General features: G+C 37.4%; 1 protein-coding gene across 1 annotated transcript in view; it reads right to left on the bottom strand.

Annotated features, from left to right (window-relative positions):
* kcnq1.2 (potassium voltage-gated channel, KQT-like subfamily, member 1.2) overlaps window positions 1-13,132 on the bottom strand; it is a 379,236-nt gene that overhangs the window by 251,339 nt on the left and 114,765 nt on the right. Inside the window, 1 exon segment of the mRNA XM_072269294.1 lies at window positions 12,846-12,963. Coding sequence (XP_072125395.1) covers window positions 12,846-12,963 — 118 coding nt within the window.

Below are 13,132 nucleotides of genomic sequence, written 5' to 3'. Positions count from 1 at the left end.
CAACAGTGCAACTCTTTCCTTCATATCTGCTGATCTTTTGTTATAATTTGTCATGTGTTAGTCAGACACAGCTGAAACATGTCTAAAATTGTGTTAATTAAACAAGCTAAAACACCAAATTTCTTTGCTATGCTGTTGCCAAACAAACTGGAAGTCCTTCTTTGCGCCCTTAACTCCTGGTGGAGTCGTCGGGGCACCGTCATGACAAGCTTTGCACCAGTCTGTTCCATCTGTCCCAGTTGTGTGCCAGAGCCTGAGTCTCCGCAAATGTTTTCCCTGTCCATTCTTTAATGTCGTCCGTCCATCTTTTTCTCTGTCTACCTCTCCTTCTTTTGCCCTCCAAAGTTTCTTGTAGTAGTGTTCAGTAATTCATGCTGGCTATGATACATTTAAGTAACACCAAAGTTGGCCATCATTTCATTGGTTAGCACTCATTAAATACTCATTGGTCAGACACAATGACTTGTAATGTTGGGATGTTTATATTTCCACAGATTAAATTGTTGATAATATAATTCTAGGACACTAAAGTAAACTTCACTAAGGAAACTTCACCAAGGTACACAATAATTCTATTGCCCATAACAAGATTCAGATTATTGCTTTCCAAATAGCTTTTCTATATATCAACATTTCAGTTCATGCAGTGAACTCTACCAACATTTACATTCACCAGATGAGTTGCTCCTTATTTGAATCATATGTTGATTCATTATAGTGTTATTCAAATACTGCGGAACCTCTTGTCAACTGTTGGCACCAGTCCACTGAGACTGTCTCAGTGTGAGTGATAACAGATTATAATTTTAAAAAATGGTTTCAAAATCATTTTCATGTTACATTAACTATTTTCTAATGAGTACACTTCACTGGCCATAAGGCTTCATCTTCCCAGGGACTGTCCTGGCCTCACAGCATACTGCATCATATCTTTGCCACAACTCTAGATTGCTTTGAAGTGGCTACAAGTACCACTTTAAATGCCTTTTGATTTTACCACCAACTCTGCTTCCACTTTTTATATACCTTAAGAGATCCTTACTGAGTGATTAAGTGGCTAGCATGTCTTTATTTATAATGTCATCAACATTAAAAAAAATGTGTAGGGAAAGAATTAACAAAAAATGTTAAAATCTAAACCTACTTACTTCTTTCTTATTAATTAAGGACTCAGAACATAATGCTTTAGTCACCTTCAAGGATGGATGTAATCTTTTGTTGTGAATTATTTGTAATGGAAGATTTAAATTAACATGAGCAAAACAACATTTACAAACGTCCTGTGGCACCAAAATCTGTCTAACAATGTTAGGGCATCTTATCTGTGAGTCACTCCCTTTGACCCTATGTAAAAAGAGATATTTCAATGATAACTATTTCCCCTTATAAAGGGTCAGTTCTTTGCAAGGAGAACCATAAATACATGGAGAGAAAGATATTAAATTGTCTTAATAATTGATTCAACTACAAAAAAGTAACTATATAAATTGACTCAGGCTCATTAAGTCCAAGGTCACTTTTCCTTAGTAGGAACCACTGATTAATGACCAGTTCATATCAATGTTTAACTTTGGATGCAACTTCTTATATAGAACAATCTGCAAACTGCAATTTTGGATATAGAACAAGCAATAAAATATCATTGTGGGAGGATCTCTCGTACATGAATCAGATAACCTGCCAATGCAAATTTAACATTACAAAGCATTGCATATCTGCACAATAGTTGCTGAACCAGGTCCCTAAAGAGGTCACTTGAGGAAATTCAGAAAATTTTAACAGCGGTGGTGATTCCTCAATAACATTCCCGTTTGTCCTGTTGGAACATACTACATCATCTCCAACTCCTTTCTTATTCTGTAATGAATTGGTGTTCTCCTTGGCACAAAATACACAGTTTTAGCTCCACTGGGAGCCACTGAATTTTCTGACCTTGCCTGGACACCACAGGCCAAGAAGATTGTGACCAAGTGCAATCCTGGAAGTAGTTTGTGCTGCTTATGAAATTAATTAGGCAAACAACAGGCATAAATCGACTCACCATCGTCTAATACACCTATCAAGAGCTCAAATTTGCTTAAAGGGAGTAGACTGAAATAGTCAAATGTAAACCTGAACTGCCACAGCATTAGAATATATAAACAGTACTCAAAGCATACAAAATAATTTGACAAAATGATGGCCTAGACTTTGCAGTAAGAAAAGCCAAGCTCTCTATACAGAGAAAAGCTTAAAACAGAGAAAAGAAGAGGGCAAACTTCGAAGGAATCACTTGCACAGTTAAACAAGAAAGTAGGTTGTTATTAATGATTCTTAATCCTCCAGTAGGTATGTAGTTTCTGCAAAACCGCCTTCGATATCCGAGAATTAACAAGATATAATGGCTTACATAATGTGATAAGCATAAAAACACAGTACCATGTGGCCATAATCCAAAGACTCTGAAATTCAACTATGCCTAAGGCCCACCCTTAAAAACTTAGTTCCAAAATGCACTAACCTACAGAGGGGCCTTTTTGGTCCCTGACTTTTCTGCAATTTTGGACAGTAAAGATAGTAAAGTGTACAAGAAGTATATGATAGAGTAGGTTTTTAAGAAAATTGAATGTTAAGACTGTAAAGATTTGAAACAGAAACTGGATTCATTTGGGGTGGGAAGAGGAAAGACAAACAGGAAAGAAGGGAGGCAAACACGAGAAAATCTGCAGATGCTGGAAATTCAAGCAACACACACAAAATGCTGGTGGAAATCCTATGGATGCTGCCTGCCCCGCTGCATTCTACCAGAATTTGCTGTGTTGCTGGAAAGAAAGGAGGTATTGTTTATGTGGTCACAAGTGTTTGTTAGTTGAAAAGATTGCCAGTTAGTGAGATTTAAGATTGCCAGTTAGTGAGTTTGAAGATTGCCAGTTAGTGAGTTTGAAGATTGCCAGTTAGTGAGTTTTAAGGACTATCATGGGGATGGTCAGATGGTGGGAGGGAGAAGGTGAACTGCTCAAGGAGGGATTGGGAATGGGAGGAGTCGATTGGCGAGTGATCAATTAGTCAGTGGATTGTCTGTTTGTGGATAATCAGGGAAATCAAGGTGATCATGTGGAGTGTATATTATCAAATATGGGGAGGGTTGGTTGATGATACAATCGTGGACTGTAAATCAGGAAAATGAAAATGGTAGTAGATCAGGGGATTCAAGGAGGCAGAGGATTGATGATGAGTACCTAAGGCCACCTTTTGAAATGTCGTGAAGGGGTAATATGGTAACCATTTAACAATGAATTAAACAAAGAAGAAATCAAAGTGGTGGAAGATGAATGCCTTGCATTTCCTGAGAGTAGTCGAGGTACAAGTATCTCTATCCAACCTCAAAGAAAGCCTCATCCTTGTCATTTATCAACCAACAACCTCCATATGTATGGTGAACCAGATCAGAAATCGAGAAGTACACTTCTTGTGCAAAATATGATTGATTATATTCAGGTTATTTATTTATTCATTGAGATACAGTGTGGAATAGGCCCATCCGACCCTTCGAGCCACACCACCCAGCCATTCCCCCAATTTGATCTGAGCCTAACCACAGAACAATTCACAATGACCAATTAACCCATCAACAGGTACGCCTTTGGACTGCGGGAGGGAACTGGAGCAGCAGGAGAAAGTCCATGCGGTCAAAGGGAGAACATACAAACTCCTTACAGGCAGTGACGGGATAAAATACAATTCAGTAGCTCATGAAAGCTTTGTACCACAAGATAAAGTTTCTAGGCCAAGGCATTTACAAATTTTCCCAACTGGAAAATACACAAGAAATTCTGCATTTTATTGCATGAAATTAAAAAGGCTTTAATTCATAATTACTGCTTAACAACCTCTCCTAAAACACAAACACAAGTCATACGCTTTGTCATTCCCTTAGTTAATTATTTCAAAATTCTGTCTTTTTTTATTTTTGTTTGAAAAGTTTAGCATTTTTCAACAATCTCATGTGTCTGACTAAACCATTCTGGTATTCCATAGACTGAAATTTTAGGTAAGAATTGCGATTTCCGGGCTTACCATTGTGAGAATTCCTCAATTCAACTGGCTGTTCAGCCTACTTGATTTTGATCACAATTGCCAGATGCAGAAAGCAGATAACCATAACCAGATCTTTATGATCAACATTCTTCAAAATCAGTTGCCTCTGTTGAGTGTGAAGTCCAGGCTTATAATGAAATTAGTCTTTAAAAATATTTGTCATCAAAAGCTTGAAACTAACAGCAGACCATCGCAAAATAAATCACTAACTAGTGCACAGCACATACATGAACAAGATGAACAAATACAACTGCTGCAATGCCAAGGCAAACTAATTACAAATACTAAAGTTTTCACTTGCTACGAGTCAAAGAAAGCACATAATTTATTTACCAATTTTGAACTGAATGCTTGTTATTTTTAGACAATGGTTAAATATTACAATAAGTGAACAAAACAACTTCGACAAAACCACAAGTTCTTATGAGTTTCTTCACAATTCGAAATATACAGATATAGGATGCACGGGTATGTTTCCATTGTCTTCATATACAAAGCAAAAAAATAACCCAACAGGAACCTAACGTAAAGAGTATTTATACTTTGGTTGCTGAAAAATCATGAAGCGTGTAAGAAGGTACAATATTTCAATGAGTAAAAACTGAAAATATTGGAAGGAAAAGACAGACTCTAATCTAAGGGAACTAGATGGGTGATAACAATACAAATTTCGGTAAATACCTTGTTGAATTAAGCTGCTTTGTTGCCTGTGATTCTAAGACCCTTATGTACAAAGGGCTTGTCAAGGAACTGTAAGAGAGAAGTGTTTGATCTATTTTACAAATGCCAATTAATATTAAGTGTATAAGAAAAATAATGATACACTATGGTTAAAGGAAAATTTGTAGAGATTGGTTGCAAGAGAAAGGTAATAAAATAGATTGTGTGATTCTATAATGGAATATTAATTGAATTATAGAGTTGTTTAATTTATGCACAATCTATAGAATCCAACACATGCTTTGGTCCAACCTTTTGTTAAACAAAAGATCTATTTAATTGATTCTAGCCTATTTCCACAACATATCTTACAATCTGATTTAAAAAACAAGTATAAATAAAAGTATATGTACAACAAGCTTAAGCACATCAAAAATAGGGAAGATATTAAGGGAAATAAGAAATATACATTCTCTGAGGAAAACTGGAATGATAGCAATTAGTCATGACTTCTGTTTGAACATTCAGTTCTGTGACGTAGTGCATAAAAATATGCATTCAGATTATGGAAGGAATATTTTGAAGTACATGAAAATCAAGTACTAATTAAGAAACTGCCACTTTGAATTAAATTACTCAGGCATAAAGGTTGTTAAATCCAATTATTTGTTATCTCAAGATGTATTACTTTAGGTAATTGTCAAGGCTTTTGAGTGTAGGACAGTCAAAGAACAGAGCACTAGGTTGGTACTTACCTACTGGAATTTCTGTTAGCAAATTGTGAAAAACAAAAATAAAGAATATCTTACTAAAATAAATGAATTATATATTGGTTACAGACTACAGCTGATTTTTCATCTGGCCATAAGCACGAAAAGCACACAATCTCAAATGTTGTCAGGTGATTAAAATGGATTTACTTCATTGATCATTGAGTTTTCTAAATGAAATATACAAAATGATGCAAATGTATTAAAATGACAATCCTACCAGACTGTTACTCAGAGAAAGTAAGTAATAAAAATAATCACTTAACTTGTTCAGACCAAGAACCAAAAGTAATTGTTACCCACTAAAATGTAGCAAATATAGTCCCTTCAACCAGAATCTTTGAGCTACTGATCCTTAAAATCCATGTTACACTTTGAGAACATCTAATACATGTGTCAAGTTGCCATTGGGAATAGAGAGTCATTTTTCAGGTATGAGCCTCATATGGATAAAGTTTGCACATTTATGGACTTCAGATAGGTGATAAATTGTCTAGCTCTACAAGTGAGCAAGGTAATGTTTGGATCGAGACAAGGAACAAAAGCCAGTTGCACGTTATATATTTCTAAGTAGAGAATGAATGAAATATCTAAGGTATTTTCAGGAGTAGCTGATTGGCATGTCTATTCATTGTCTGATACGGATGAGTAGATATGCACTACTTAAACGTGAAAATTACAATGAGGATCTTACATTGGATGTTGTCTCTAATTACATGTAGGAAAGGCATGCAAGAGACTTGAAATTTTCTGGTGTTTACGGAGCATGAATATGCATCCCTGATGTTATAGATGTGAAAATATGAGCTACATCCAAAATTTGCTATTATTTGTATTTCTTTTGAATAATTATTTGGAGAGGGGTTCAAGTCTCCATACCTCCCCCATCACATTCCTTGGACAATGTTGCAACCCTTTTCAGCAGCCGATCTTAAAACAAAAGATGGACAAATAGGATCCTCAGTATTGATCTAAATAACTTCACTTACACCTTTGTTTTTAAATAATCCCCTGTCCGCAAATTAGATCAGTAACACTGTAATGACAATGCATAGGTCCAGATGGGATACAAAAATCCTCCTCTTCTAAGTTTCTTTGCAGACCTTATACATTGCCAAGGCCAGAAACGGAGCCAAAACTGAAATGATCAATGCTATCCCCTGATACATATCACCTCATAAATGATTGTGATTTTTAAAACTGTTGAACAAATAGATCTTTCTCAGGAAAGTGTGATATATATACACACACACAATAATTCTATGAATATAATTTATGATTTTATGACTTAACTATGTTAAATGAACAATAAAACCATTGGCTTTATTCAGTCCGCTGTCAGAATAGATGAGGGTAAATAGAATCTGTGGTTATTTGGATTATTTTATTGAGTATTAACAGTACAAATATTTTTCACAATATCAATCTAGGTAAATAGAATTCTCAATAATATTCCTCAACAGCAGTGGTTTTAAATATTACTTAATAAGGAAACAATGTGACTTCTAAAATTCTTTTGTTCCAACCAGTTTATGTTCAGCAGTAACATCATAGAGTTAGAACTATACAGCATGGAAACAGGCCCTATGGCCCATCTGGTCCATTCCAACCAAAATGCCCATCCAAGCTAGTTCCATTCTCAATGGAACTGACAAAGGGTCTCGGCCTGAAACGTCGACTGTACCTCTTCCTAGAGATGCTGCCCGGCCTGCTGCATTCACCAGCAACTTTGATGTGTGTTGCTTGAATTTCCAGCATCTACAGAATTCCTGTTCTTTACATTCTCAATGTATGGCTTTGTAAACCTTTCCAATCCATGCACCTATCCAATTGTCTCTTAAAAGTTGGTATCGTACCTGCCTCAACTACTTCCTCTGGTAACTGATTCCACATAGGCACCACCCTTTGTGTAAAAGAGTTTCTCCTCAAGTTCCTATCAAATCTTTCCTCTCTCACCTTAAACCTATGTCTTTTAGTTCTTGATCGCCCAACTCTGGGAAAAAGACAGAGTGCACTTACCCTATCAATCCCTCTCAAGATCACCTCTCGATCTCCTATGTTCAGTAAGTCCAAGCCTGTCCAATCCCTCCCTATAACTTGGTCCTTCAAGTCTTGGCAGACACCATGTAAATCTTTTCTTCACTCTTTCCAGTTTAATGACATCATTCCAATAGCAAAAATCGATACAAAAATCCAAGTGCAGCCTCATCTGTGATAACAGCACACTTGGAAAGCGGTGAAATCATCAGACAAAGTCAGCATGGATTTGTGAAAGGAAAATCATGTCTGACGAATCTCATAGAATTTTTTGAGGATGTAACTAGTAGTGTGGATAGGGGGGAACCAGTGGATGTGGTAAATTTGGATTTTCAAAACGCTTTTGAAAAGGTCCCACACAGGAGATTAGTGAGCAAACTTAAAGCACATGATATTGGGGGTATGGTATTGATGTGGATAGAGAATTGGTTGGCAGACAGGAAGCAAAGAGTGGGAATAAACGGGACCTTTTCAGAATGGCAGGCAGTGGCAAGTGGGGTACTGCAAGGCTCAGTGCTGGGACCCCAGTTGTTTACAACATATATTAATGACTTAGACGAGGGAATTAAATGCAGCACCTCCAAGTTTGTGAATGGCACGAAGCTGGGCAGCAGTGTTAGCTGTGAGGAGGATGCTAAGAGGATGCAGGGTGACTTGGATAGGTTAGGTGAGTGGGCAAATTCATGGCAGATGCAATTTAATGTGGATAAATGTGAGGTTATCCACTTTGGTGGCAAGAACAGGAAAACAGATTATTATCTGAATGGTGGCCGATTAGGAAGAGGGGAGGTGCAATGAGACCTGGGTGTCATTGTACACTAGTCATTGAAAGTGGGCATGCAGGTACAGCAGGTGGTGAAAAAGGCAAATGGTATGCTGGCATTCATAGCAAGAGGATTCGAGTACAGGAGCGGGAGGTACTACTGCAGTTGTACAAGGCCTTGGTGAGACCACACCTGGAGTATTGTGTGCAGTTTCGGTCCCCTAATCTGAGGAAAGACATTCTTGCCATAGAGGGAGTACAAAGAAGGTTCACCAGATTGATTCCTGGGATGGCAGGACTTTCATATGAGGAAAGACTGGATTGGCTAGGCTTATACTCTCTGGAATTTAGAAGATTGAGGGGGGATCTTATTGAAACGTATAAAATTCTAAAGGGATTGGACAGGCTAGATGTAGGAAGATTGTTCCCGATGTTGGGAAGTCCAGAACGAGGGGTCACAGTTTGAGGATAAAGGGGAAGCCTTTTAGGACCGAGATGAGGATAAGCTTCTTCACACAGAGAGTGGTGAATTCTTCAATTAATTTTCAAAATATTCATGTAACACAAAACAAAACAGTAAATATGAAGCTTTGTTGGAGTTTAAAAAGGTGAGCAAAATGACTTGAATCAGGAACACATCTGTATTTGTTATTTAGGCCATAAGACCATAAGACAGAGGAGCACAATTAGGCCATTTGGCCCATTGAGTCGAGTCTGTTCCACCATTCAATCTTGACTGATCCTTTTCTCCCCTCCTCAGTCCCACTCCCCATAACTTTTGATGCCATGTCCAACCAAGAATGTATCAAGCTCTGCCTTAAATGCACCTAACAACCTGGCCTCCACAGCTGCCTATGGTAATAAATTTCACAAATTCACCAGCCTCTGGTTAAAGAAATTTCTCCACGTCACTGTTTTAAATGGATGCTCCTCTATCCTGAGGCTGTGGCCTCTTGTCCTGGACTCCCCCAGCACGGGAAACATCCTTTCCACATCTGCTCTGTCTAGGCCTTTCAACATTTGAAAGGTTTCAATGAGATCCCCCCCTCATCCTTCTAAATTCCAGTGAGTGCAGACCCAGAGCTATTAAACGTTCCTCGTACAATAACCCTTTCATTTCCGGGACCTTTCTTGTGAACCTCCTCTCAACCCCCTCCAATGCTAGCACATCTTTTCTTAGATGAGGAGTCCTAAATGGTTCACAACACTCAAGATGAGGCCTCACCAGTGCCTTATAAAGCCTCAGCATCACATCCCTGCTCTTGTATTCTAGACGTCTTGAAATGAATGCTAACATTGACTAAACCCAAAGGAAAGTCAAATATGATACAAAAAACATTTTTCAACAAGAAAATCCCATTCAGTTACATAGGTTAATACCCAAATACTAACCGCTTTCTACTGCAAAAGACACACATTTTCTCTTTTTATTATTTGAATTTTAATCATAATAATTATGGATTTGGTTCAAATAATTTAATCAGTCAACCACAATGTGGTAAACAAATAAGCAGATGGTCCTTCAGTTTATTTAACTGATGCATAACAGCTGCATGCGCAGGGCAATGAATCATATAATTATACTTTATCTCCTATAGCACCGGTGCTATTGCAAACACATTTATAACATGTTAACATACAGTAGAACTCAGGCAGTACAGCACACAAACAGGCCCTTTGCCCCATGATGTTGTACTGAACTATTTAAGCAAATGAGATCTGATTAAACTAGACACAAAATACATTCTATATGATATGCAGCCAAAACCATGTTCAAGTTCAAGTTTAATTGTCATTTAACCACACGTGAATATGCACGAATACAGCCAAATGAAACAGTGTTACTTAGGGGTAAGGAGTAAAACACAGTACCAACAATCATTCACAGCACAAGGCACACATAGCACATGTAAGACAGCAGTAAAATACAGTCACACAAAAAATATATAGCCTAAGTCCCTGAGTCTATGAGTATTGCAGCAGTCTGCAGTCGAATACAACACACCCTTTCTTCTGCTGAACGAAAACTGGAGAGCAGCATCGACTCAAGCATGTTTGCCACATTGTACCGCCTCTGGCACTACTGTGGAGAGTACCGACTCGAACGCTTCTCTCCTGGGTGGCTGCAAACAGGCGGCATCGCGACTTGAGGCCCAGTTCTCGCTATGACCCGCTTGTCCACCCCCGCCATTCACCAATAAACCAGTGAATCGGACTTGCAGCATTTCACATTAACATTGTCAAACAGGGTTTTGTGATCACAAGAAAAACGACTAAGATGATCCACTCACTGTTAGACTGCACACCTTCTTTGTAAACTCATTCAGATCCCTCCTCTGATCCAGGCAGCAGCACAATCCACACCAGATCCAACTCTTTCAGTTTCTCCATTAATAAGCAATTCATCTATAGTGCAGACCTGTCGACTGGGTTCTTAATGCCCTTAAGTTCTTAATGTCCAGCAAGATCTTGTGATCGTAAAACAATGCATTTACTAAAGGCAATAACATCTTTTGTTGGCCCTGTAGAAGCTGCTGCATCTTACCAGAAACCCACCCATATTAGAGAATCATTTACTACCACACAGAAAATTCTACATTAAACAGAAAAGTCTGGCAATAATACAAATTTAGGCAAAAATAACAAACATAGGTGCGTTTTCTTTTTGTCGATACAGTATTTATATTCAGAATTGACAGGTAATATGGCGAAACACAAGCTAAGATTCCTAACCGTGTCCTAACAATATGCCTTAAAAGACTATCCTAAATATAGCATCCTTCTGCTGCAGTGCAAGTTTTTCCAAATCAGGCACCAATTGTCACCTCACTGAATGAGATAGTTAATTTAATAATGACTTTTATGATGCTTCCATTGCTTCATTAATCAGTCTGAACTCATTGATGCTAGGTCAACCCAAACATATAAGACCAATGATCTAGTCTGCTATTGTTAATACAGTTGGCTATTTTCAGGTTCCAATTTTGCTGAAAAGACAATACAAAAAAGAGTATTTGAATTCATATTGAACTTTAGTATTTCAAGGCAGCACAAATCACCCCAGAACCAATGTAAAACAGGCAGGCAAGGAAGATCTCACCAACATTCAAGACTAGAATTACCAATAAATCTCTTTCATCAGTCCTGATGAAGAGTCTTAGCCCAAAACATCGGTTCTTTATTCCTCTCTGTAGACACTGCCTAACCTGCTGAGTTCCTCCAGCATTTTGCGTGTGTGACACTCTTTGGTGATTGACAGAGGATCTGTCTCATTTTTATGTTTTTATGAGACAGAACCTCAGTCAAAACTACCAAAAGAGTTTCAAACACAAAATGCCGGAGGAACTCAGCAGGCCATTTTACTGCTTACGTGTTACATACTTTTTCCACATTCCCTTCTAGTCATGTATTATCATTGGTAAATTCAGCGTCTCCATGCCTGTGCTGATTAAGTTCTCGGTTAGCTAAAACACTGCACAATTGTGCTCACTGTAGAAATTGTGGAGTTCACAGTCATGGTTGATAAGATGAAAAATCGGCCTCAAGTGTAAATCAGAGGAATTACCAGAGAGCCAGAGCTTAATGAAATGACGTTGCATTACTTCATCGTAAAAACAAGAATTTTCTGGTTTGTATTTTTCAAACTTAGTTAAATATAACAACATATTATCTAATAAAATATAAATAATTCCAAAATATTTTATAATAAAATAGCATTCAGCAACCAGTGCATGTACAATAAATTATCGAAATGAATAATTAATTACTATTTTCAATAGATTATAAATAGCTACACAGGGTGTGATGAAATCTATGGGCTAGAAAAAGCTGGTTACTGTAGAGACTTGGCTCAAATACTAATCAGCTTCTCTTATCATTACAGAACTATAGCTAACAGAATTATGTTGTGTCAAACTAAAATTATTTGAATTCTCAAAAGCCTCCAGACTCTATAATTGAATTCTGCCTGTTGTCACATGATAGTCAAAATTACTGGGCGAAGTATCCTAATTCATAATTTCAATTGAATGATTACTTAAAGCGAAGGGAAAGCTCAATTCCTTCCAGATCAAAACATGGGTAATCTTTTCAACACTTTTACAGCCTCTAAAAATTAAAAGCATTTTATCCTCATGCTAATATCTAGTTCACTCCATTTCCACAACTGGCTCTGCCTTTTTGCCTAGCTGGACATCCTTAGTATCATAAAATGAAGGTTGACATTTTTCATTCAAGAGAAACAAATTCCTAACAGTGACATAGATTACTTTCAATGACCAAATTTCTAAATTTCTGTTGTATTTTCCAGTATATGGTTGTTGAATCAAATTACGAGTCAGGGTAACATATATTTAGGTTTAACTAGGTGCTTATGTTTCTTTTGAAGGAAATATTTTGTCAATTTTATCAAACGTCAATTGTTATTAAGCTACCATTGACTCCGAAGCAGTCACCAACTAATGTAGTACAGAGACAGATTAACAAAAGATGGTAGGATATGCAAAAATTAAATGGATTCAAATCCTGACTAGACTTACTGTAATACATCTGTCACCACCGGCAGCGCTGATTCTTCAACCATCAAGTCCATTCCATCAGTAAAACTGCTGGTCCGCGAAATATCGTTTGGATTTCCTTCAATGGCACGTTTTCTCACTTTTAAAATAAAACATGTACAAAAAGAGAGATATCGAAATGCTTTTTGAGACAAATTTGATTTTCAGTGTGAACTTGCTCACTTAGAGAGCATCAGCATTATCACAAAGTCTAGTGTTGCATTTTGATTTGTCATATCGGCTGGTCTAAGCAATCACAAGCTAAAATA

Source organism: Mobula birostris, chromosome 9, assembly GCF_030028105.1.
Source record: "Mobula birostris isolate sMobBir1 chromosome 9, sMobBir1.hap1, whole genome shotgun sequence".
Taxonomy (NCBI): domain Eukaryota; kingdom Metazoa; phylum Chordata; class Chondrichthyes; order Myliobatiformes; family Myliobatidae; genus Mobula; species Mobula birostris.
This window is presented reverse-complemented; position numbering and strand designations above follow the sequence as displayed.